The 25,381-nt window shown below is 40.3% G+C and overlaps 6 protein-coding genes across 7 annotated transcripts; 2 read left to right on the top strand and 4 right to left on the bottom strand.

The window, feature by feature from the left end:
• Positions 1-205: 205 nt before the first annotated feature.
• On the bottom strand, positions 206-17,067 carry echs1 (enoyl CoA hydratase, short chain, 1, mitochondrial). Of its 2 annotated transcripts, XM_037271806.1 has the most exons (10): positions 17,062-17,067; positions 5,953-5,956; positions 2,368-2,466; positions 1,767-1,964; positions 1,556-1,683; positions 1,326-1,425; positions 1,155-1,259; positions 943-1,062; positions 783-850; positions 206-706 (listed from the first exon to the last, which is right to left on the bottom strand). In XM_037271806.1, the coding sequence occupies exons 3-10, from the start codon at positions 2,459-2,461 to the stop codon at positions 641-643; spliced, it is 879 nt and encodes a 292-aa protein (XP_037127701.1). In that variant the 5' UTR covers positions 2,462-2,466; positions 5,953-5,956; positions 17,062-17,067; the 3' UTR covers positions 206-640. The 2 variants fall into 2 exon arrangements, with proteins under 2 accessions (XP_037127701.1, XP_037127700.1); XM_037271805.1 differs by lacking the exons at positions 5,953-5,956; positions 17,062-17,067 and having other exon boundaries at positions 2,368-2,524.
• On the top strand, positions 2,831-4,927 carry sprn (shadow of prion protein). The gene is made up of 2 exons (XM_037271845.1): positions 2,831-2,938; positions 3,741-4,927. Exon 2 carries the CDS (start codon positions 3,741-3,743, stop codon positions 4,188-4,190), a length of 450 nt encoding a protein of 149 aa, XP_037127740.1. The 5' UTR covers positions 2,831-2,938; the 3' UTR covers positions 4,191-4,927.
• On the bottom strand, positions 4,924-7,224 carry mtg1 (mitochondrial ribosome-associated GTPase 1). The gene is made up of 11 exons (XM_037271803.1): positions 7,004-7,224; positions 6,839-6,903; positions 6,666-6,770; positions 6,380-6,466; positions 6,232-6,288; positions 6,046-6,136; positions 5,921-5,982; positions 5,751-5,847; positions 5,554-5,635; positions 5,353-5,465; positions 4,924-5,141 (listed from the first exon to the last, which is right to left on the bottom strand). The coding sequence occupies exons 1-11, from the start codon at positions 7,104-7,106 to the stop codon at positions 5,044-5,046; spliced, it is 960 nt and encodes a 319-aa protein (XP_037127698.1). The 5' UTR covers positions 7,107-7,224; the 3' UTR covers positions 4,924-5,043.
• Positions 7,377-10,454, bottom strand: si:dkey-275b16.2 (peroxisomal N(1)-acetyl-spermine/spermidine oxidase). The gene is made up of 10 exons (XM_037271725.1): positions 10,218-10,454; positions 9,617-9,793; positions 9,408-9,538; positions 9,163-9,344; positions 8,768-8,949; positions 8,530-8,699; positions 8,250-8,335; positions 7,995-8,107; positions 7,776-7,930; positions 7,377-7,698 (listed from the first exon to the last, which is right to left on the bottom strand). Exons 1-10 carry the CDS (start codon positions 10,369-10,371, stop codon positions 7,546-7,548), a joined length of 1,503 nt encoding a protein of 500 aa, XP_037127620.1. The 5' UTR covers positions 10,372-10,454; the 3' UTR covers positions 7,377-7,545.
• rassf4a (Ras association domain family member 4a) lies at positions 11,795-25,381 on the bottom strand. Its single transcript, XM_037271790.1, has 11 exons — positions 25,203-25,381; positions 19,949-20,017; positions 19,799-19,874; positions 15,287-15,396; positions 14,695-14,774; positions 13,955-14,127; positions 13,481-13,582; positions 13,257-13,308; positions 13,048-13,169; positions 12,386-12,483; positions 11,795-12,032 (listed from the first exon to the last, which is right to left on the bottom strand). Exons 1-11 carry the CDS (start codon positions 25,364-25,366, stop codon positions 11,963-11,965), a joined length of 1,116 nt encoding a protein of 371 aa, XP_037127685.1. The 5' UTR covers positions 25,367-25,381; the 3' UTR covers positions 11,795-11,962.
• On the top strand, positions 21,121-22,634 carry LOC119134782 (C-X-C motif chemokine 11-like). The gene is made up of 4 exons (XM_037271848.1): positions 21,121-21,233; positions 21,349-21,466; positions 21,540-21,623; positions 22,219-22,634. Exons 1-4 carry the CDS (start codon positions 21,167-21,169, stop codon positions 22,325-22,327), a joined length of 378 nt encoding a protein of 125 aa, XP_037127743.1. The 5' UTR covers positions 21,121-21,166; the 3' UTR covers positions 22,328-22,634.

The raw sequence follows: 25,381 nt of genomic DNA on the forward strand, positions 1-25,381 counted from the left end.
ATAATTTAAAACGTTAAAAATAAAGAGGTTTTGCCAATTACTTTTCATTTTTTTTAACTGCTTGACACGTGGAACCTTTAACTGCATGTGGCTTCCCTCTAGTGGCTTACCCTAAACAAAAACAACCTAAAAATGATTTAAACAAAAATCTTCAACAGTGGACAGCCTTCATTTTTTTTTCTTCACACCAACTACAAAACAGAGGTCAATTCATCTGGTTTATTTGCAAAATGTACACAAAAAAAAGAAACTTTAGACAAAAGAGACTCAGAGATCTTCCAATGCTTGAAATGACCCATGTGATTTCCTTGTGTGGTAAATATTGAACTGCATCCACCTTCACTGCACCCTCAGTTGTGTGGGATTGTGTATTCAATCATTCAAATCCAAATGCACGCCTTAATAAGGCACTCATTGGAAATTAAAAGGTCAACTGTACTGTCACTTTTTGCAAAACATACAAGATTGGTTTGCTTTTTCTCCATGTTCATGATGGTATATAATTGGAATATCATATTTGATCACTGACTGGGAAAAAAACGTGGTGTTACTAAATTAAAAGTGAGGTAAAACACCTTCCATGTTCTACTGATGTCATTCAACTTGCTGCGCATGATCTGTTTGGAGTTGGATGAGCGAATTAATTGTCCTGAAAACTGGCCTTTCTCTTCTCCACAAACGCAGTCATGCCCTCCTTGCGATCATCCTAAAAAAAAACAAAAGCACAAATGTATTGTAATGTAATTTGAAGTCAAGTCTCCAAACATGACAGTGGACGTTACCGTAGCAAACGTTGCGTGGAACAAGCGCTTTTCCAAACGATTTCCCTCAGCCAAAGTCAGCTCGAAGGCTGAATGTGCACAAGGATGAAAAAAAACTCAACAAATTTCAACCTGATTTGATTACAATGCGTGCTACGTGTTTCACTGAATGTGGCCTGACCTGCATTAACTGCCTCTTTGGCCATGGCGGACACCAGTTTGGAATTAGCAGCTATTTTCTCACCGCATTTCACCGCTTCGGACACCAGCTGATCCACTGGGAGAACTTTACTCACCAGACCTGCATGCGGCAACAAAAAAAAAAAAAATTCTATTAGTGGCAATGGACGCAAGTAAATAGCCTGGAAAAAACATAGTAAACAGTTCTCGTACCCGACTGCTTGGCTTCTTGGGCATTAATTTTATCTCCTGTCAGCACCATCTCCATGGCCAGTGACTTGCCCACCGCACGGGTCAGACGTTGGGTGCCACCCGCCCCTGCACGGAGACAAGACGTATCATAAATGTGGCCCCAATCGATTCTCAGGTTCTACACAATCATACCAGGGATGGTCCCCAGCAGAATCTCTGGCTGGCCAAACTGCGCCTTCTCTCCAGCGTAGATGATGTCACACATCATCGCCAACTCGCAGCCTCCTCCCAACTGCAATCGGGAACAAAATTTAGCAGAGACTCCAGACCCCTGTCACATGCGTTACCTTCATCCTCCAAGAATAAGGATCGAGCATGTCTCGTATATTACACAATGCATCTTGCAAAACAGAGACACTCACAGCAAATCCATTGACAGCAGCGATCACAGGCTTCTTCACAGTAGACACTCTGTTCCAGTGAGCCAGAAAGTTCCCACCGTAACACTCCTGGAAAGTTCGATTCTGCATTTCTTTTATGTCCGCTCCAGCTAAACAAGACAGAAAAATTGAGCCATGTTGACTCTTGAATTTGGCAGCAACAGTGCATATTCTTAATATTTATTCCCCTTACCTGCAAACGCTCTGTCGCTTCCCGTGATGACAATGGCACCCACGTCTCCGTCGTCTTCGAAGGCATCCAAGGCCTGCCCCACCTCCTTCATCAAACCGTCGCATAGTGCATTGAGAGCTTTAGGTCTATTCAACTGGATAAAACCCACATTCTTCTTCTCTCCTCGCTTCTCTACCATAATATACTCATAGTGGACACCTGCAGGGACGGGAAACACAGATTATCTAATCGAGTGTTTCTCGTTTCAATCAAGCAAATGTATTCTTAAAACAGCAAAATGTAGAACAGGGTCAGTGGTCAACCTGTGTTTGCATCTATTGCAATTCATACTATAGAATACTTTTGTGTTAAACATTTCCAAATTTCATAATGAACATTGTCAGTGGACCACACTTTATATCTTTAAAGTGCACAAAAATAGAATAACAAATAAATAACAATAATAATGTTGCTTTGCAATGTCGATTTGGAATTTATGACATATAATAATGACTTTTCCACTTCATAGCTCAATGCAACGAAGACAAGTTTGCAGAGCTTGTGACGCAACTGTGCTTGACATTGAAAAATGAAAAGCACGCGTGTCTTTTAAAACACTCACCCGAACTGAAAAGGCGGGCGGCTGCCGAGACCAAAGCGGGTGCTGCGCGGTTTGATTTCAGCAAAGCGGCCCCATTTCTGCAGACAAAAGCCATGACCACTGTTTGGCTGTCAACTTGTACAATAGCTGCACAATGCTTCCTGGTACGTTTCTTCTTCGTTGCCTAATAGAGATTCAGATTCAAATGTAGTTTAGTGTTACCGCCGTCTAGCGTACATGAATAGTATTACTATTATTAGCGACACTGCAACCAAGATAATTATCATGATAATTAGCCAATTCACTGACTATACTACAGCAATTCATCTAGTCACTTAGACATATGACTATAGTGTATAATGAGATAAATGCAGATCTGACACATCCAATATGACGGACGCGCGTGACGTATCGCAGCGACGGAACACGCTCACTGCAGGATGTTCTCTATGTTCGTGGTACAACAGCGATAGTGATGCTTGGAGCGCTCTTGCTCGTTCACGCGCCGTCATCCTCGTGAACGCGCATCAACATCCTCCGTGACCATCTTCACAACCTTTCTTCTTCTTCTTGAAGATATACAAGGATCAAGGTACGCACCAACCAAAGGGATGCTCTGCTTATTATCGGATCGTAACAGCTTAATTGTTGATTTAATCAATTACACGAAGGCTTCAATGAGCTAGGAGGCTAATTTGCACGGTGGGATGCAGATTGAGTATAAAATGGTTCCGTATAAAATAATGGCGTGCAATTTGTACATATTGATTGCCATTGCTGTCTTATTGTCAATCATGTGCAGTAATTTCAAGCATTTATATTTGTGGTTTGACACGACCCCCTGTCGTAAAATATTTATTATTTATGCATCATGTTTATTTGAGAGGAAAAAGCTACATAAAACGTATGCAATGTCAACAATGCATCAGCTCTCTCTGTGTCAACATACTTGACATCATCAGTGCTGTCACAAACTTTTTATTACTAGAACGCAAAATAAAATTGATTTTCCATTTCTAAACTACTGTCATTTCCAAAATGATGGACATTACATGCGAGGCAACGGCCAGAAAAGCAGTCATGAGGCAATAATGAGAATCATAGCGCTTACCAAGCATCCAATCATATTTCAGTCATGTTGTCATAGCATCTCAGGTGGTATATAAATGATTTTTATGTCTGCTGAAATTTTATTAATTTGTTTTTGCTTTGTAATCACACGCAAATTATCTAAAATCACTTTGCATACTGGTCCTCAAGAACTCCACCGATTATAAAGCCATAGATAATCTGAGTAAATTTGTCATTTCAGAATTGTGTACAAAACTGGAAGCTGTTCATTAAAAAAAAATGCTAGTGACGTTAAAGTAAAATGTTCTTCTATGGTTGCATAGATGAACCAGGTGCTCACAACCTGCTGGATATTCCTCCTGCTCTCCGCCTTCCTGTGCGAGCCTGCACTGTGCAAAGGAGGCCGCGGGGGGTCCCGTGGCTCATCCAGAGGATCCGCACGTAGCTCCACGGCGGGCTCGTATCGCGGTGCGGGCGGCTATGGCGGCCCGCGCTCTCGCTTCAGAGCGGCGGGCCGGTCGTCCCCGGTACGGGTGGCCGCCGCTGCGGCCGCAGGGGCTGCGGTGGCCTTGACGGCAGATAAATGGTACGCGTCCGCTTACCGCCGCAGCAACGCTGACTCCAACGAGGAGCTGGATTATTACAACAGGACTGGTTACTTTGATGCTCAGATGTCTGGCTCCAACGCGGGAGCATCCTTCTGCCAAATGTTTTCCGTCACCATGGCAACACTGTCCTCCAAATATATACTGTTGTGGGACTCCATGTGGTAATGAGCTTTTAAGGAGAAATGTGCTGGACCTGACTAATGCAGGACAGGGTGGAAGCAACAGGAAAACTGGTGGGAAGACATAGTCATGACCACAAAGCAAACACTGCACTGTTCACTTCAACTTAAAATGTAAAAACTTATGTGCACCAGCTTGAGTGTTGTGGACCAAATGAGCCACGAGAGATCAAGAGTGAAGACTACACAAAGCCAAAATGCTCTTAAAATATGCACTTCCTTAGGCTAATAGCATAATCTCATTTATGAACACTTTTAGAAAACATTCTTATTGACATGGTGACACTAAAGTTAAAAATTACAATTACGGGATGTGGGAGAGGCGTCCAAGATCTTTTAATATGAAGCCCAGGGAAATCATTTATTTCCATCAGTCACAAAGACTCCACACTTGAAGTCATCTGAGCGACTGTTTACGTGACTCGGCAGGTGCTGCTGTTATCAATTGAGTTCAAATTTCAGTCTTTGAGCTGAGATCATGACAATTACGACCCATTTTCCTGATAGAAGACGAGAGGCTTTGCGTTTTGTGGACCACCACTTGAGGGACAGCTACTATTTGAGGAAATCCAGTATATTTGCGAGTCATGTGTAACGATATGGTGCTGCTTAAACAGGTTGTGATATATCCCCAATGCTTCTTGTTTACCTTATAGCACTTGTGCAATGTACAGAATACCTTTCTTATCCGTCTCAATGCAAATAAACACAAGTGTAAACCAACTCAAAAATACATCTGCCTTTTTCATTCTAAAATCAAGACACATTCCAATCAGATCTTGAAGGATTTTACTTACAAATGTCCAAATATACAGGTGCATCCATTAAAACGTGTCCTTCTAGTCCAGAATCACTTGGCCCAGCTCTCCTTTTCTAAAAGCTCGGATGAAATCGTACGCCGCTGCCGGATAGTTGGGTACGATGACGTTAATGTTGCCTAAAGAAAAGCAAACATTGTCGTCATGTCCTAATATGTTAATGACACACGTCTGCATACAGTTTAGCATAGCACAAACAAGCAAATGAAAACAAGATTAGATTTCTGTTTTTTTTGGGGGGTATTCTCAAATTATCCTGAAATGCATTTAAAAAAAAATTCTGGATGCAAATTTTGGCTTGTATTTTGCAAGCAGTATTCTCTCTCTCACCCACTCCAGTGAGAGCTTTGACGCGCTGAGTCTTCTTAAGCTTCACAGCTATGTGCTTGAGGACATGTTGGATGTTGTCGTTAGGCTCTTCCAGGTTGTATCTTTCAACGTAACTGTGCAAAAAAGCAAAGCAATGGACCAACAGAGACTTAAAATAGCAACACAGATGGCGTATTATTGGCTCACACCTAAAACTACTACCTGAAATTTTTAAGCCGGTTCAGAGAATAGAGCAAGTAGTCAGCGATGACATCCTCACCCACTAAATGGTCCAGGATAGTTCCTGGAGAGAGACAACAGAAGCACAGTTCAATTGAAGCCTCGATTTAGCACATTTTAATCGTTCTGAACAACTGGATCATTTCTGTTGGTATCACTAAATTAGCATGTATCCTCACCACATAACGCTAGCTTCATGCCTGTCTCCAAACTTTCTATTTTGGGGGGCAAGACTCCTGGTGTGTCCAACAGGTACATTATGGGGCGTTCACAAACCTGAGAACGATACCGCTAAATAGCATGAAAAAAATACAATTAAAAAATGTACATAAATATATACACCACTGACCTGAATCCTGGTGAGGACTGCTCGAGTGATACCAGGCTCTCCACCAACTCGAGACGCGCGGCCTGAACGACACATTTCATGCGTGTAACTCAGAAATTAAAAAAACGTAGCGTACTTAAATGTACCTTTTTTCAAATGAGTCCTTCTTAGGGAGTTGATGAGTGATGATTTTCCCACGTTGGGCACTCCAATTACCATTAGGCAATAATTATGATTCTGAACAAATGTACAAATTTACATGCGATTATCAAAATTAGGTACTACAGGATCAAGGCAGCATGATGTCTTTTGCTGTTTTACTCGGTGTGTACCTCTTCTCTGTGAAAGCGGTTTGAGTTTGTTAACATTTCCAGCACTGTCGGCACCACCTGCAGAAAATCGACATTTCTATCATCATCATCATTAGTGAGGGTTGGTAATCAAATTTATTGGCCGTTCAGCAATGACGACGACGCATGCCTTGGCGACGTTCTCGTCTCTTTGTTTTAGACAGTCAGTGAACAGAACATTTTTCATGCCACTTCTACCAAGCTCCTTCAGGATCCTCTGCATGGAAAAAGAAAAGTACAAATGATCTATTTAAATGAAATCACACGAGGGCATCTGGATTTGAAAAGTTGATTGATTGATTGAACATTTCTTTCACTATAATGACATTAACTTAGTTTTTTAGGTAACACATAGGACTTAGAGGTGTTCTTTAAAACAATATTAACTAAAAACAGTGCATGAACGTGGTAAGCACCTGCTTTTTTGACAGGTCAGCCAGGTCCATCTTGTTAAGAACAAGCAGATGTGGTTTGACATCCAGCGTCTCCTGAAACACAGGGTTTCTTCCAGAGAAGGGAATGTGCTTCATGTTAAAGATATTTTATTATAGCATGACAAACACAGCTTCAGATCAATCAGTAAGGATATTCGAGCATCGTGTATTTCTATGATGCAATCCACACCCTTCAGACTGGCTCTCATCTGCTTCAGCCCTGCCCACAAAAAAAAAAAAAACACAGCTAACTGTAAACCGTATTTCAGGAATAATGCATTAATTTGTCATTTCATAGCAATTACTGTACTTGCAGTCACCTTTAGCCATATGTCCAGGGAACCAGTGAGCCACTTCCCGTCCTCCAAAGTCGAAAGTGCTTCGAAACTTCGCAACATCGCAAAGTGACCTGTACAGTTTCATGGCCGTGATAAATATAGATGAGACTTTTAACGGTCACATCGGAACCTAAATCAGTATTTTTCCCACTCACGACTTTGAAAAACTATGGTATGGACATCCTGCACGCCACTATTTACACGCCGACTAAAAACTGTAAACCTGCAAAAGGTTCCGCTTTTCATCAACAAACCGAGTCGCGGGTGTAGTACTGCGTACAGTAATAATAACCGGTACTAGTACCACTGATAAAATATGACAACAAATTACATGGACAAAAACCCTGACAAGAAATGAGAACATTAAATTTTTATTGGACTGTATTAAAATTATTGGAGTAGTTTGAAATGGTACTGCACAATACAGAAACAAGACTATTTTAACAGGTTATAGTAGATGTACGTAAGGCAAAACAATGTTATAACAAGTCACAGTGCAACCACTTCATTGTGCATCATTCCGTTTAGAGCTTTGACTTGGTTGGCTGTGCAGAATGAGCGGAGGAGTAGTGAGCAAGGAGTCTGTCGGCTTCCCTCCAGCCAGTGAGAAGAGCTCCATGGACGGTGGAGAAGTAGCAGGGATGAGTCGCCTCTCCAGCAAACAACACCTGCAGTGGCTGGAAAGGACACATCAGACAGTTTATGATTTGTGAGTTTGATATCGTTATTTTCTAAATGTTTAAAATGTCAGTACTTGTGCGAGCGATCGCTTGGATGGCAGAGGCTCCATCAAGTTCTCCAAGTCCTGCAATGAGCAGCCCCTTGAGGTGTAACTGTACGATCCGCATGTCCAGGGGTCGTGAAACCATTGAGACCTCAAGACCCTCCGCGGAGTGATTATGGGATTACCTACGTGTGCACAGAATTAATTAGGCTTGTACAGTAAATCAATAAAAGACTGTAACTCATTCACCTGTAAACCTGCGGACGAGTTGTGTGACGGCATGCAGGACCTCCTGCTCAGACAAAGTCTCCATATAATTTGACTCATGCCCAGCAATCCAGCCACACAAAACATGGCCGAACCTGAAAGTTTAAAGACTTTTTTTTTTTTTTAATTCCACCAAACATACACAATACGCAACATACACTAAATTGAGGATTTTCTGCAACAGTTGAAGATATGAATCCATAAATTAATTATGGGACTGATTGTTGAGCTGCTGACCTTTCAGTGGGTTTTAATACAGTGAAGCCAAACAATTTCTTTATCCAGGATCCTGGAACATCTTGCACCTGATCCACCATGCCATCCTGACCAATGTGACAACAAATAATAGATTAGGTTTTAGGTTGTAAAGCTTAATTATTAAATATGAAGAGAAGGTACAAGATAAGTATTCGGTCACAGTGCATAATCGTGATTCTGCCTTGACAAAGAGGGTAAAGTTTGGATTTGGCACAAAGCTGAAGAGGGAACAATACTCCTGCTTCATCTGTGAACTCACCTCATCTTCCCACACCAAGTAGATGACCTCGCAGTCATCATCCCACCAGGGCGAATCAAATTCCACAAATATTTTATTGTTGGTGCCAAAACCTAATCTCTGGATTGAGTGAATTTTGTGCAGAGGAAGAGGAGGATGGAACAGTGACGTATAGTGCTTCTTTAAATAGCCTGCCCAAACAGAAGCAACAACAATTAGATTCAGGAGGACCAACTGAATGAAGTCCCGATAGTAATACCTAAAGGAACTGTGACGATCACATGATCAGCAGCCACCATCTTCCCATCAACGCACTCCACATTCACATGTGCGTCGCTTTTGTCGGAGTTGTTCCAGTGAATGCGACGAACGGGTGTGTTGTAGCTCACTACACCAGCAGGGAACTCTGACATCAGTTTTCTTACTAGACCTTCATAACCTCTGAAATAAGACACAGAATTCAACACGAAATATGAGACAAATTATTTTTTTAATTTTTTATACAGCTCTTGTATTTCATCTTATTTGTATAGTACTGTACTGTAAGTATTGTATGGTATGGCTAAATGAGTGTTATCTATATTGTAAATGCGATAAAAAGTTATTGAGGTGTTGAATATGCACAGCCAGTGTGTTTCATGTTGGACTACGAACCTCGGGAAGGTGCAATCTAGTCCGAGTGTTGTTTTATAGAGGCCATTAGCACCCAAGCCCAGGTCATCCAAGCTGTGAGTTCCAGAAACGCAACACTCCACCTTCATCATGGTGCTGAACATACATCGCTGCAAAGATCCTGCTTTGTCTGCTTCCCACTTCTCCGCTGATCTTTGTAGCACCTAAACCCAAACAAGACAATGTTACTGTCAAGTTCTGGTAGAACATGGATATGATGATCACACCTCTGCACGTATGAATTGGCCCACGCTAGGCCAAGGTTCGCCTCCCTTCTCCTGAAATTCTGTACACTCATCCAGAAGTTCTTTGAACATCTCCACAGAGGGGTACACATCTTCAGGGCTCAACTTACGCCCTTTTAGTTAGGAGGAACAGCACATGAGTTTACCACCTTATTTGGTCGAAAAAGATGAGAGGTTTTCTCAAGAGTCACCTGAGCTGGTGAAGACATTGGGGATCCAGGGAGGATGTCCGCCGATATCCATTGCCTGATTCTCCGGGGTGAGAGCATCTGGACTCAGCAGGCCGTATTGCCGAGCCAAACAAAATACCGGGTTCTCTTCGGATGGCCCATGGATCCAGTTGGCCCCCAACTCTACTATGTTATCACCTACACACAAAAGTCACACCAATAACAGTAGTGGGGTTATTGTGAACTTTGATTTACATGTGTGTGAATGGTTGTTTGTCAACATTTTCCCTACATTTGTTTAACAAATTAATCATTGGTGTGTTTTACCGCTTATTTTGAATATTTGCGGCTACGCATGATTATCATATGGTAATGAACACACAGCGGTTTTGCATATTGTTCTCAATCGATTTTAAAATATTACTGTCTTCTGTGTAATTAGGGTTTATTAGTGCGATGTATACGAGGTTGGTAGCGTACAAACCCGAGTTACGTTGCCATCGTCGGAAATGAACTACGTCGTAAGCCGAGGAGTCATTGCAAGTCGATTGCAAGTGATAATGTAAAGTTACACAAAAGAAACTGTGTCAGTGGGTCAAAGTGGGTTTCCTGTTGTACTCACCAAATTTGCCAGTTTTGATTCTCCCCCCGCTTCTTCCAGTCGCTTCGAGTATACGCACATGATTAAATCCTGATTTCACGAGTCTCTGCGCCGTTGCGATCCCCGATATTCCGCATCCGACGATGACAATCCGAGCGTCGGCACCCGTCGGCATCTTGACCTGAAAGGGCCAGTTAGACAAGTCAACAACAACAAAAAATCGTTATATCACGATTTGCTTCTGAGTGCAAGTGAGATGACTTCTGGTGGGGAGTTTCAAAATAAAGTTCTTCTCTTCGATTTAAAAGGTTAGGGATGGTTGCATATTTCTATCTACTCAAACGCACTTCTTAGATAATTGAAAGTCTAACATTTAATTAGTTTTACCAAGTTTCGTTTTTGTCTTCATTTTATTTCATAAAAAACATCAAACTGCTCATCTAACTAAAACTAATAAAAAAGCAGGATGAAATACAATGTGCATTTAACAGCACAGTTTTTATTATTTTTTTATTATTGTTATTATTATTATTATTACCTGTCTTGTTCTTTCTTTCTTTATTTTTACATTCTACTTTACAGAACCCTGTCAGCCATAGACATCTATTAGACGTCTGGTCTATGTATAGACCTAATTTAGACGTCTAAAATTGGTCTCGGTGTAGACCTAGACATCAAATTAAAAACATCAAATATGATCATATCTCGAAATTGTTTACCCTACATTTGTAGTAGCTATTTAGACGGAAAGCTGAGGTCTGGCCAGCAGGTGGTGATATAGGAAAAAGTTTCCATAAACTCTGGAAAGTTGAGGGCCTCCTTGTCCTGCAAAGTTTGAATGTACTCCGTATGAATGTGATAGAACTTTGGTGTTGGTAAGACTTTTGTTTCTGTACTTTTATAAAGTATATATTTTTTAGCAGGTTATTTTTGAAGTTGCAATGCAGTAATGACAAATATTACATTAACATATAAAAGTCAAGTAAAAATGTTGTTTGCAATCATATTTTTTCTATGCTCCCTCACTAGTCTAAACACACTGTGGTTAATATTGCACTTGTGCCATTTAGCCTTGTACTACCATTTGCTGTTGACTGAAAATGATATCACAGTGCCCAAGGTCACAACTTGCAAACGCACTACATGACCAAACAAACAAAAAACAAGTGAAAGTCAATACCTGAGCCGTGAGACACAGTAATGTCATTTTCAGTCAACACTTCCTAATGCATCTAGTGTAAATTCCCGCTGGAGTTGTAATCAAAGGAAAAGGATGTGGTAAAAGATTTTACGCATAAGTAATTGCATTAATCAGCGAATAATAAAGGCACACTGACTAAAGGTCAAGGTTGGCCCTGCAAAATGACAACAGTCAACATTTCTTACTGTTAGCCAAAGTGTGGGAAGCAAGGAAGAGCCCTTCTCTCTCAGGATACCCTATTGTGTAACAAACACACACACATACAAACGGCGCATGGGAACTCGTTGGCATAAAGGGTCGCTCCGAAGAACAATGCTAATACACTCATCAGTTCCAGGAAATGATAAGACTCTATTTTTTCAATGACAAATTTGTTTTGAAGAGAAATGCAAACAACTTTAAAGCCACACAGTTGCTTTATTACATAAGTCATGAAAAACATTACAAAAAAATGCATGTATGAATCGAAAGCAGTAAGAATGTGTCATAAAAATTGAGGATATATATAAATAACATTATGCACACGCACGCGCGCACACACATACAAACACACCCACACATATTTTTATACTGGGTCACAGGAGTGAGTCTTGCCCTCCAGCTGATGGACAATCATTGACCTCAATTTGATGTACCTATACAGGGAGAAGAAAACACATCATTTGTAATGGATTAAAAAAAATAAAATAAAGAGAGTTGATGATATTACTACTACAACTACCTCTAATAATAATAATAAATGAGAATTAATGAATGATATGAGATACTAAACAGTAGTAATTAAGTAATCAAATCGATTGGCCTCCGATGGAGGAATGTTACTCATATGACTGCAAAAATTAAACTAACACAGCCGCCATTGACGGGCAAGTTTGTTTGGATTTCCTAATATGGAGGAGATATGGACATTGGTTTCACTTAGCACAATTAGACACGTTAAATGAGGACTAGGGTTTTGTATCATGTGCATTCAAGACTCTTCACATACTTTTTTATCAGTTTGTTTATTTCCCGCTCTTCTTCTTCTTTTAGTTTCTCCACAAAGCTGTCCAAAACTGGAATCTCAAACTTGATGTACTGGGCAACCTGGCAAAAAGAGAACAGGCAAGAAGAAAAATTAAAATTTCAAGATGTGATTGAAGTGTGGACTTTATTTATTTTAAATTCTGATGCGATGTGTTTTTCCAGGCTTTCATTTCCTGCTTGTATTTGCGTCTTGCTGTCTTCAGTAAGTGAAAAGTAAGAATTGTGCTGCACGTACACAGGATGTGAGTCTGGGACTTGGAGTAATGCCGATGACAACCAAAGAGGATTTCTGCTCCACACGACTTGAAAGCTGCTTTACTGTTTAAGAGTTCAACTGCACTCTCGCATAAAACGTGACCCGAGAGACACACACCTTGAACTAACAGCGGCCCATTTTATCATATTTATTTTTGATTGTTTTTGTCCAGTATCAAGTTGAGCATTCCTCCAAGTGAGGATCTGGTTTCCCCTTTAGTGTAGTCACAACATGGCCACCTATTGTCAGATGAGTCTCACAGCCTTTCCTCAGCGTGCTAAATTTAACTCAACATAATGACCCCATTGTGTGCCTACGCTCATTTTAAAGAGGTCACCCGTGGGTAACATGATGAAAATGACACTCACATCATAGGTGACTTCTTCTCCCAGGTCGGCCTCCATGATGAAGATCTTGGATATCATCTCACAAGGTCCGTGAAGCACACGGGTCACCAGCGGGTATTCACTATCCTTCAATTGGGTCCGCTCTAAACAAAAAAACCAAAATAATTAGAATCATTGAGAAACTACTAATACATGGAATATTTCCTTGATGAAAATGATAACCTACATACCTCCAGACTCGTGGACCATATAAAGAACAAATTCTTCAGATTTATTTTCCACCTTAAAAGATACAAATATTGAATAATAGTACCTTTATCTTGCATACAGTATAATAATAATAATAATAATAATAATAATAATAATAATAATAATAATAATAATAATAATGCAGTATCTTTAAAAAAAAAAAAAAGTCCAATCATCACAATAAATATCATTAACATGCACTTACCCGAAACTTTTGTAGCAGCATATTAAGGACCTGCGCTGTCGTCATGGCGCTGTTTACTCGCACGTTAGTGACTGAACCAAAGGCCGGAGTGAACACAGATGTCTGGTGAGGAGGTCGACATAAACACAAATCCATCACAGAATATACGGAAAATGTAGAAAATTGTTTGGAACTTTTTGTGCTCAGTTCTTGTCATTCCCTCACATCTGAGCTTGGAACATTTTGTACAGGAAGTCTAAACCGGGAAAGAAGTCAGCGGTTGACCAGCTGTATAATGTTGTACCACATACACACACACTATATAGCCAAAGAGGAACTGATGAAGTGCTCCTAATAGGGCTCATTAGTGAAATCCGCACATGGCCAAACTATTGTGAAATATGAACAGTGCAAGTACAGGAACATCCTTCCAGGAAAGACCTTCCCCTCTGCACCTGTGTGTGTACATGTGTGTCTGTGTGTGTGGCTTTGTACCTTGTGGTTGTAGAAGTGTCCGTTGATGGAGAACCTGTGTGTGCGTAAACGCTGCAGGTCTCTGGCAGTGTTTGTCCTTGACCTCCTCTGGACGTGCATGAAGGAAGCGTCACTTCTGGTCCTTAGCAGCTGTGGACACTCTTCTAACTCCTGCATGCCCTCCACATCCACCCCTCAATAAACAAAGGAAATTACTGGTACTTTTCAAATGACCAGAAAAAAACTTCCATCAGGCACTCAGACACATTCACAAAAAAATTTCAATTTATATTATGCTTTGAAATTTTTTATTTGCCATGCTTGTAAACAACACCCTACTCTGTGGTGTTTATTTGCACTTTACAGGGTCTTTCGGAAATGTGTTGAAATGCAAACCTTGATCAACAACAACAAACGGCTAAACTTGTTGCTGTTTAGTGCCAGTAATCCGAATTGCAATACTCCAGAATTCTGCAGGGGATCAATTTGAAATCTAAACCGTAGCACATGTAATGTTCTTATTATAAATGATGTGCAATAAAAGGTCAACATCGAAGCACGACCGGATCTGAGCTGTTAATTACTTTTCGTCTGGTTACACGTGGTCTGGACTGATCAGCCTCTCATGAGCAGATTAACTCTGCACGTGAATTGTAGAATTATGCAGAGTGAAGCAGGGCTGCAACCTGCTCCTCAACGTGTAATCTGTAATCGTCATGTGTGTGTGTAGGGGGGTGGTGAAGCGCACGTGTCTTATTCACCTGCTGTTCCACTTTCACTGCTCAGTGAATTATTGTTCGACTCTGTCGATCGTGGCTTTGCAATTACAGACATGGTGTTCCTGTAGAAACAAAAAAAAAACTATTTTCATGAATACACTGAATACAAATTGATGTACCCGCGGTAGATGATATTCTTCATTCAGCAAAATGAAATTACAGATATGATAGATAATTTAAAATGACCATTAACCCCGATTCCAATTCATAACAGAAATATATTAATTTTGCCTTGATGTGTGGCTGTATGAAAACTTAATCAAACACACTTGGAAACTAGATGAAATATTTTCCAAAGACAATAATTTTAATGATAACAATTCCATGTCCATGCATGTCTTGTGATGAACTGGTAACCAGTCCGGGATGCACCCAGTCCTGAACTTGCCTACTTTTGTGGTTATAATACAGTTGATCACAAAAGTAGGCCAACTATGTGGGACCTCAGCATCAAGTGTTAAAATGCAGGGTGGGGATGCTTGTGCACAATGAGGCAAAGTGTTAGTTGGACTAAAGTGTCGAAGGAATGCGCACGTGTACTTTTGTGTGTTGAGCACGGGGAGGGACGTCGTACCGGTTGGGACGCAGTCGTTCGTTGTCGTCGTACATTTGAAGTCTTATTGGTCGATGTAGACCCCAGTGGATGTTCAACAAACCTTCCAGGATGAGGCCCCCCTCCTCCTCCTGTACAAATACACACACACACGTGTTACCCAAAGAGGAAATCCTGTCACAAAAGCTCAATGTCAGGTGTACGTGCAAGAACAGGCGATCCAGGGTGAAGTTTCTCATTTTGGAGAAAAGGGAGTAGAAGCGCCCCGCCCTTTTAATTCAGTGCACGGGTGAAGTCATGTCTGAGGGAGTGCTTTGGGTCACGTACTGTAGGTACAGAGGTGGAATATTTCATTTAACCAATTAAAAGTAAATTCTCTGTATTTAGCTCCAAAGGTAACACTTTGTTGTTTATTAGCACAATAATAGGATGGCAAGGGTAAAAACAATACTTTTGTGACTCAAACGTAAACATTTTAAATTGTTCAAAGTTTTGAAAATCAATTGTGGGTGAGGGGGATTCGAAGGCACTTATGATATGAGTCAAATGTCGAGAGAAAGTTGTCATGTTTGAACATTTGAAAAAGTAACACCGCTTTTTTTCAAGCTGCCTCATTATTTTCAAATATATATTTTGGCTGCACTGGTATATTTTGACGAGGTTGTATCACTTTATATGAATACAATCACTGTGGAAAAAAACATTTACACATCTGCAGTTATGCAACTAGCGTATTTGGTGTTTACAAGTTGTCAAAGAGCATTTCTAATCAGGTGTGTGTGTGTCCTTGTCACGAGTGAGTCGCTTTCCAATCAAGAGTTGTTTTTAAAAATCAAGAGAAGCAGCTGAGTATGTTTCATTTTATTTTTTTCTATTTGTCACCATAAGGAAGGCCAAATTGCTCCCATGGCTTCATTGTTTCTGCAATGTAAACATTGAATGAGCAAGCCTGCAAACACACTGCTCCAAGGTTTCCGCAACAGGCGTGTACACACCCTCTACAATTCCGCCCCCCCCCACCTCTCGTAAGGTCAGCAGAGTTATATTTAGCAGTCACGCCTAATCAGCCTGGTGCAAGCTGCTTCTATAAAGCCGAGATCCGAACTCCACGAGTCAGACATTTGACTGAGACGACCGCACTTCAACATTCTTCTTTATAAATCACAAGGACATTAACAAAGGTGAGCAAGCTTCTTCTTCTTGTTACTAAGAAATACGTGAATGTAAGACAGTATGTATGAATTACAAACTATATAACTCCAAATTTAAAATCCAGCAATTTAGAACAAATCAATAAAATCTCAATATTTCAGCTGTTGTACAGCAAAAAAAAAATACTTAATACGTAATTTTGATTTTGTCATAATTCAACAGTGATTTTAAATGACACATTAAAACAACAATCCCTGTTTTCACGATTTTAACAGTAATTCAACAGAGAAACAAATGTACTGATGATTTTGTTTTTGCTGTTTCAGCATGAAACACAGACGCCTACTGCAGTCGCTGCCCCTCTTGCCCACCATCATGGAGACGTTAGAAGACTTGCCTCTGCATCCTACTGCCTGCCAGTCTACTCCGTCTATGCACTCCCTGGATGACTACATGAGATGCATTGGAGCTCTCGCTTGTCCCGAGGGGCCCCTGAGCTCGGCCCCCTTCAGGCTCCAAAGACCCCCCAGGCTGAGGCAGTTGTCCAAGGCTCAGATGAAACACTCTGTATCGGCCTCGCTTCCTCGCAGCTCCCCACGCGCCCACAGAACTTGTTGGCCTTCTTGCACGGGTGTGAGCGCCACAGAGGATTGTTCTCTCAGGAGACAACAAGACAGTCGAGGTAAAGACCCCGTGGACTGGCTCTTTGCTCAGATGAGGACTTGAAGGGGCACTTTTGGGGGCGCTTTTCATAAAAGCGAGATCACAGTGACATTTGGGAAGGATGGATGCTCATGGAGTGAATGGCTATTTATTTGCACGTAATGTGAAGGCACTATTGTTTACACTTTGTATGTTTCTATTAAAAGGTTGAAATCATATTGTGTATGAAAATATTTTACATTCGCTACAACCTAAACACTTGTAGGAGACTTTAGACAAGAGGTGGGGGAGACCCTGGACTAGTCAACAGTTTATTTATTTATGATTTACATTTACGAGTAAATTGTAAAATATAAATGTAAACATTTTGGACACACACATTTTGGGAGGAAAGTTTATTGTTAAACATTTAAAAGTAGAGTTTGGTAATTGCATACAAGCATAATGGATTAATACATTAATTTAAAAAATTGTTTACATCTATTGTGGTGTCATGTGTATTTTCTATAAATAATATTTTCTATAGGTAGCACAGTGCCCGAGTCCTAGTGGTTCACATCATTTTCATGTGCGAAGTTTAAATGTTCTGCAGTCCGGTTTGTTTGCCTCCCTTCCCCAAAAAATTAGCTGGGATAGGTCATAATTCTCAGGCGACCATAATGAGTACAACCGCTATAGACAAAAATAGAATACATGGATGTAAATGTTTATTTACATAGTGTTTTTTTTTTTTTTTTTGTCAAAAGAAACCTGCAGCGCAATGCTGCTATCTAGTGGTAAAAGGTGGTGCAACAACTGAGGGTTCTCAATTTAAAATAACCTAACAAAGCCACTAGAGAGAGCTACACTTGCACTAATTGAAGAAAGTACAGTGAACAGATTGCAGTAGTACTTTACTGTACATTATATGCTTACTATTATTATTTTTATTTTACTTGCACTTCAATCCCGAGGTTAGAATTTGAGTTTACATATTTGCCTTATGCTTGTGTTTCAAATGGGTACTAGGACTTCCTCGCACATTCCCCCAAACACTGTTATTTCATTATGAACTCTAAATTGCGATCAAAGGTGTGATTATGAGTGTGAATGCATGTTTTTCTATATGGCTGCCATATCCTCTACTTCCCCCATGAGCCTATATTGAGGAAAAACGATATATATAGAATATAGATGGATATAATTATGTATAATTTAGATTGCACTACACATGAATTAGAACATGTACATTAGTTGCACAGAAAAAACGAAATATTTATTATCTTTTATCAAATTTTATTTGGGCGCAATTGAATTGTTTTTTTCTTCAGTGCATTCGCAGCATTGGCCTAAACATTTTTTTGTTGTAGTTTAAAATTTTACTAAAGCATACAAATAATTAAAACAAATTATGAATTGATCTCCAGCAAGGTTAATGTTCCTTTGTTCTAGCATCCACCTCGCCTCTTCCTCTTCCTCCTCCTCCTCTTCCTCCTCCTCCTCCTCTTCTTCCTCCTCCTCCTCCTCCTCCTCATAATCATCCCCATTCAGGTTGCAGTCCCACACTTAGCCTACAAACATGTCTGGGCCTATTCTCAACTCCAAAAACTGTTTGCGTTCATTTTCCCAAACATACAAGTCAACTGCACCTGACTTGTTCGACCACCACATGACTCACACATCACCTGACTACATGCACACCCAGTCAGTGTGATCATGTCATCCTCAAAAAGCAGCAAGATAAATGGATTGTTATTCACTATCCTGACCTCTTTTTGCATATGACCCATTTATCTTCATATGCTTCAACTGTTTGCTCACAATTTAGCATTGACCCTCAATAGAAAGACGAACAGTAGTAGACAAACAGTAGTTCTTCATTCATCTCAGATGTTATGTACCAAACCACCCCTCAGATAGAAGAACTCCACAAAATAGTGATCATATACTTAACGCTGCATGCATATACCTAATATCAAAATATATGCATGTGAGATAGACTTGGGTTTGCAATCCCAATGATCTACACAACTGTAGTATCTGTTTCCATCTGTGATTGAATGCGTGGGACTTTTTGGGCCAATCCAAAATATACACACTGTACAGTATGCACAGTATGCAGTCTATGTAGTTTTTTTACCGCAATTTTGTTACTTATGGCGACCATAGTCACCATCAGATGGAATGTGAGGGACTTTCCTAGAATGAGACAAAATCCTGAGTAGGACTGGTGGGAGACAAATATGAGGGACACATCATGACCACAGTTTGCTGCCCACAATCACCCCCACACAGACACACACAAACACACACACACATTTGCACATATGCAAGTTGACCACTCAGCAACCTGCTGCTGCACACAAAGGGAAACTCCTGTCCATAAATGCCACAGAACAATTATCAAACAAATAACGGTACTCTCAAACATTTTTACACACACTAAAGTTAAAGGTTAAGTTGGCGAGTGGTTTGTTTGGGTGTATGACTGCATATCTGAGAGGCCCATTCTCTTGTTCCATATTAACTGGGGGATTTTTGGTGGTTGGCACTCAGGGGCCCATAGTGGATACTTTGCACAAAGCCTGATTTAATCCCATTTGTTTCCCTATAAACGCTGGTGGAACTGGTTTCATTTTTGATATGAGTATATTCCACAGACCACTGCTGCAGTCGTTGAATAAACAACCGGTATTTCCCAAACTCTTGTCCTGGATATCTGCAATAGGTGAGTCTTACCTCATGAGTCCTCAACTGGAAGTTCTTGCCTGCATGGTAGCAATTGTATGTGCGAAGCAACAACAGGATGTCCGATCTGACAAAAGAACAACAGCTTGCATTTGGTCTATTCGGTACAATCACAATTGTATGCAAGTAAATGGGACTCACTTGGGGATTTGTTTGTCTGCACTGAGCTTCACGTAAGTTTGATGCTCTCCCATTGTGATGAGAGTCCAGCTGTGGTCAAAAAGAATACATTAGTATTAGCATGATTTGTTATTAGGCAGTTTTAACAAATGGCCTTCCAAATAATCCCAGAAAGATTTATCAATTTGTACACTTGTAAAGTTCTGCACAATGTATTTAAGAGACATATAATAAAAAATATTACATTACAGAAGATAAATTACGCAATCAAATAGATGGACAGAGCGAGTGGTGCTGCTGGCTGTGGCAAGAGTGAAAACAGGCGAAAGGCACTTAGGGTAAATCACATGGTCTTGTTGACACAGAGCCAGCCAAGGCAACAGACTGTAACTATCAATGGCAAAGCATAATAAAACATGACCTGTGTCATTCATTACCAGGTCAGTCCTGTTCTTTGCACTTTCTCCTAAAAATAAATAAATAGAAAAATAAATAAATTGGAATCCCTACAGTTACTGGAAATAGAAAGTGAAAATTATTCTGAGTCCTGATGATTCATTACAAGTCTATCAGAAATCAATCGTAGAGAGCCGCAATTGTGCACAGGACTCTTTCTACAAATGTTGGGTTTAAGGTCTGGGCTTTGAATGGCCCAATAAAAGAAAAATAACCATTATATCCTTGATTTTGTTTGATGCTTAACATCGATATCATGCTGTACACCGGAATTCCTCATCAGCGTCATCTTTGTGGCACAAACATGGAAACCAAAAAGTGGCCCTACTTCCAGCTGGACACAAACAACCACAAAACATGAGTCTTCACTGCGGGGATAGTGTTCTTCTGGTGATGCACAGTGTGGTTTTTGCATTGAATCATGCAAACTTCTCATTTTTTCTCCTCCATTTTTTCTAAAAACATCAGTTTTAATTGTACTGAAGCACTGTTAACCGTTTACATTATAGTCCATATAATGTCGCATGATGGGAAAAATATAAGTTGGGCTTTCTCCATCCGGTGTTATAGTGGAAAAACTGTTCAACATGTCCTTGAGGCCGTGAGGGCTGAAGCAAACTAATGGTGTCCAGGTTCTCTGCAGCATCCATAGAAGGAAAGTGCTTCAGGGAATTTCCGGGAATGGAAAGCCCAGCTCTTGAGTGTGCGGGGGAGGAGCGCGAGAGTATAAAAAAGCGGCGTGTGGTTCAGGAGATCATTGTCAAGGCTCAGTCATCGTCAAACATGCGGCTCAATCCTCAGTCAGTGTGCAAGCTCATCTTGCTGGCTGCTTGGTGTGCGCTGAACACAGGTGAGAACATCCGCTGTTGACTGTCTCCATGGTTGCCGAGTTGTGTGTGTCTGCGTAAACTAATCTTCACGCCACCCAGTGACCCCACCGCTTAATCCTGTTTATGTTTTTACAGACAGCACATTTGTTCCGGGAAGATGTTTGTGTCCTGAGACGCAAACTGGCGTGAGAGGCAGACTGCAGGAGCTCACCGTGTACCCCAAGAACCCCAACTGCGACAAAGTCACTGTGATGTAAGTTGCATGGCTGCATACACACATGCACAGCACGCACACGTGACCTAACATGCATGTGCGTGTTTTACAGAGTGACGCTGAAGAGCACCAATGAGCCCGTTTGTCTAAGTCCAGATGCACCAATGGGGAAACAGCTGATTCGATGCTGGAATAGGTAAGATGGAGTCAAAAATTTTTTTTGTGAGTTTGTATTGGTTGAATTGCTGAAAATGACATAAGAAAGGATGTCAAAAGATAATGTGGTGAAATGCAATGCAAATTAATCATGAATCAAAATATTTTTAAGTGAACATTTATTAAACTAGTAATTCTTTCAAAAAAAATTGCACGTGTCATTTCTAGTGATGGAGGTGCACAAGATAGTGTAGCTGTGCTAAGTCATTCAACAATTTAAAAGATTCAAGTTCACTCCAAATTTCACAGTTATATGAATAATTGTTGACTTCCCTCATTCGGTACTTGCAATGCATTTGTACTAATAATTCATAGCTATTGGAAAAAACAGCCTTTGTGATGCTTTTGTGTGCTTATGCTCACCCAACCCCCATGTAATCCTTCAATTTAGGTTAAAAATGGACGTTGACCTCTAAACATAAGAGCACTATGCATTACTCGTACTGCATGAGGTCATAGGTCACAGACATTGAATGTTGTTTTGTTGGTCCAAGTTGCCAAATGTGCGACTGTAGGATACTGTGCTTGACAACTTTTAAGCTACATATAATTTTTTTTTTTTTATTGATTTCTAGAGCGAGGTCTCTGGATCGCAACGTGAAGTTGTGTCTGAGGAGAAAGAGAAGAAGAGGTCTGCGCCGGCTTTCTCGACAGCGCGGAAGAGCCTCAAATTTACGCCAGTAGTGGAAACAGCATGCAGCTATACAAGAGCGGAGGGTGTGTACATTGGACTTTGAGATACATAGTGATATCAGGGCCCTTCAAAAGCACTGTCATTTTCCACCAAAGTGTCAGATTCTGCTTGAAATGAGATTGTCTTTTATACATTTTAGCAGTAAGAGACTATTTATGTTTCTAAAAAGCCCTGGAGGCCAAATGTTAATTAACTTCAATAGCTTTAACTACTCAATATTGTTTTTGTGTAAGTGTGCTATTTATTATTTATACCAACATTCTAGATGTTAGTTTGTAATAAACAACTTTAAAAGTATGCTAGTGTGTCATTTGTGATCAAAGAGAGGATGGGATGAGAGCATTTCTTCCACAGCAGGATGTCAAAGGTCACATGACCTTGGCTGGAGTTGATAAACCACAGGATGTGAGTCAGTTGGGGTAACACTTCTTGATCCAAACATCAAAAAGTGGCAAAGATTCCACAGACAGAAAGGTCTTTGTGACATGAGACAATATCTAATTACATTATGTTTTTTGTTTATTTACTTTCATATATTGCAACACAATGGTGTTTATGGTGTCTAATGTCTATTAAACCTCCCACTCACATTCTTGTACGAGCACTCACTTAATCACGTAACACTTCCATTGAAGAATCAATGCTCGTGTCATAACCTGCCTGTTTTTTCATTAAACTGATCTTTGTATATGTGGATTGCGAAATGACTGTAGACAGAGCTTGGTGGTGAATGAAAAGCGAAAGCGAGCTGCTTAACAAAGGCACCTTGTCCTAACAGGGTTGGTAGTTAAGGGGACTTTTCATTTTTGCATAGTGACATCAAAGTCAAACAAGGGTGATAGTTGGAAAAAAGGAAAATTGTGACGATAACCATAGAACTTGAAACGAACCATTCAAAACGAGAAAGTGAGAGTTGGCCAAATGGTGGGAAAGGGAATCCTGAGATTAGTAGTTTCCAAGTATTCAAAACATTCATACGCATAGATGGCGTGGCTCACTGGTTGAGTGGTGACCATTGTGACCATCTCAAACAGGTAGAAGATCGCTATACAAGTGAAAAACCACTTGACATATTTTAAAGATTATGTTTTAATACTATGACATCACAACGTGGCTTTAAACTGCTCTTTTCAACTGACTTTTGGAAGCTAGAAGAGTTTGAACCTTGACTGTGAGGTTGACAAGCCAACTACTAGGACAGTGGTCCCCAACCACCGGGCCGCGGACCGGTACGTGGGTCATTTGGTACCGGGTCGCACAGAAAAAAAAATATATATATATTATATATTATCAACGATCAATTAATTCAGATCAAGACGCTCGTCCCGGTCACATGACATCAAGTCAAGCCCGCAAAGTCAGCAAAAATGAGTAAGAATTTATTTTGAAAAATATAAAAAAAATTGGGGATTCTCTCTCAATTACATCCGTCGGCGCACCTGTGCCTCTTGACACAGGTAAATTCAGGTCAAGACGCTCGTCCCGGTCCCGTCCCGAAGCCAGCAAAAATGAGTAAGAAAAAGATGTTTGGAAAGAGGAAAAGGCCCAATGTGGAGACAGAAGAAGAGGCAACAACTTCCAAGAAAAAGTAAACTGGATTAAAATCAAGGCAGAATAGTCCGAGATCGCCACAAATGCACTGAAAACCCTTCTTCCCGTTCCAATAGGATTTTCTGCGGTTACAGCGACCAAAACAAAGCTACGGAGCAGATACTTAATGGTGAGTTTTATTTATATGCGCTTTGTTTTTATGCCAGTCGTATCATTTTATTTAATCGTATTTATATATTTATTATTAATGTATTATTTATTTATATAAAGGCCGGTCCGTGAAAATATTGTCTGACATGTAACCGGTCCGTGGCGCAAAAAAAGTTGTACTAGGATATTATTAATAGTTAGCACTGGTAATTACAACACTAGTTGATGGTACAATGCTGCCACCTAGTGTTTAACGACATAAGTATAAAAAGCGATTCAAATGAGCGCTTCATCTTCACGATACATGGCTCACGTGGATCATCATTTTATTTGTAATGTCACTTGTGACACCAGAAAACTGGGTCAATGTTTTACACTGCATTATTGCTGCCTCATAGGGTGTTTGAAATTTAATTTCCACTCCTGTCTCCAAGGAATATTCCATTCATTTTTTTAAATCAGCAGTTTCACTTGTGAATTTTATGCATCCAAAATGCATTTTTTGTTTTGTTTAGTGCCACAAACTACTATTAACAAATTACTTGCGTGTTAACAATAAAAAAATACCTTTTGGTGCAAATTTAGTCAAAGAAAGAATGATGAAATCTGACTTCTTTCAGTGTTATTCTTATCCAAAACCACCCAGAAACCGAATTTTTCATCATCTTTATTTAAACTATAGAAATAAGATCAATAGCATTACTTCTAAATCTGGCCACATATTGGGTCGGCAATCTGCCCCTCGTGCATATTTACACATTTAAATGCATTCCCAGTCGGTCACCATTCTTATAAATAATTTAGGTAACGTTGACAATAGCAGAGAAAGGCTTGAATTGGGAAAAGGTGCGCATGGAACGTCTTATCTTCCCTTTCTTTATGCTCCATCTGAACAAAGAAGCATCGCGAGAGCTGCATTCAATTATCACACCTCCACTGGCAACAGTCCATCCAAACATCACCATCCACCCATCCACCACTTTGCGTAAAAATTACGCACAAACAAAATGTTGACGCACTTTAACAATTATGAAAAAAAATCAACCACCTCTTCCACTGTCAGCAACTTAAGGCCATCTCTTGTTAAATTATGCAATTCGCAGTTTAATTTACGATTAAATAGACAATATTGGTAATTTGTTGTCAACTCTAAAAGCTCCTTACCATGGCACTTGAGGTCTCCGTGTTCCTTCGTGAGGACTACACCGCTTATCGTCTTGCCCCCCCTCTGGGCGCTGTGCTATCTGAAAGCCGCACAAAGAAACTGACACCAAGATGAGCCAATAACAAACCGCGTTGATTAAATTTGAGCAATTGGCGTTGGGCATAGGCGGGCCTTATTG

The sequence above is a fragment of the Syngnathus acus genome, chromosome 15 (assembly GCF_901709675.1).
Source record: "Syngnathus acus chromosome 15, fSynAcu1.2, whole genome shotgun sequence".
Taxonomy (NCBI): domain Eukaryota; kingdom Metazoa; phylum Chordata; class Actinopteri; order Syngnathiformes; family Syngnathidae; genus Syngnathus; species Syngnathus acus.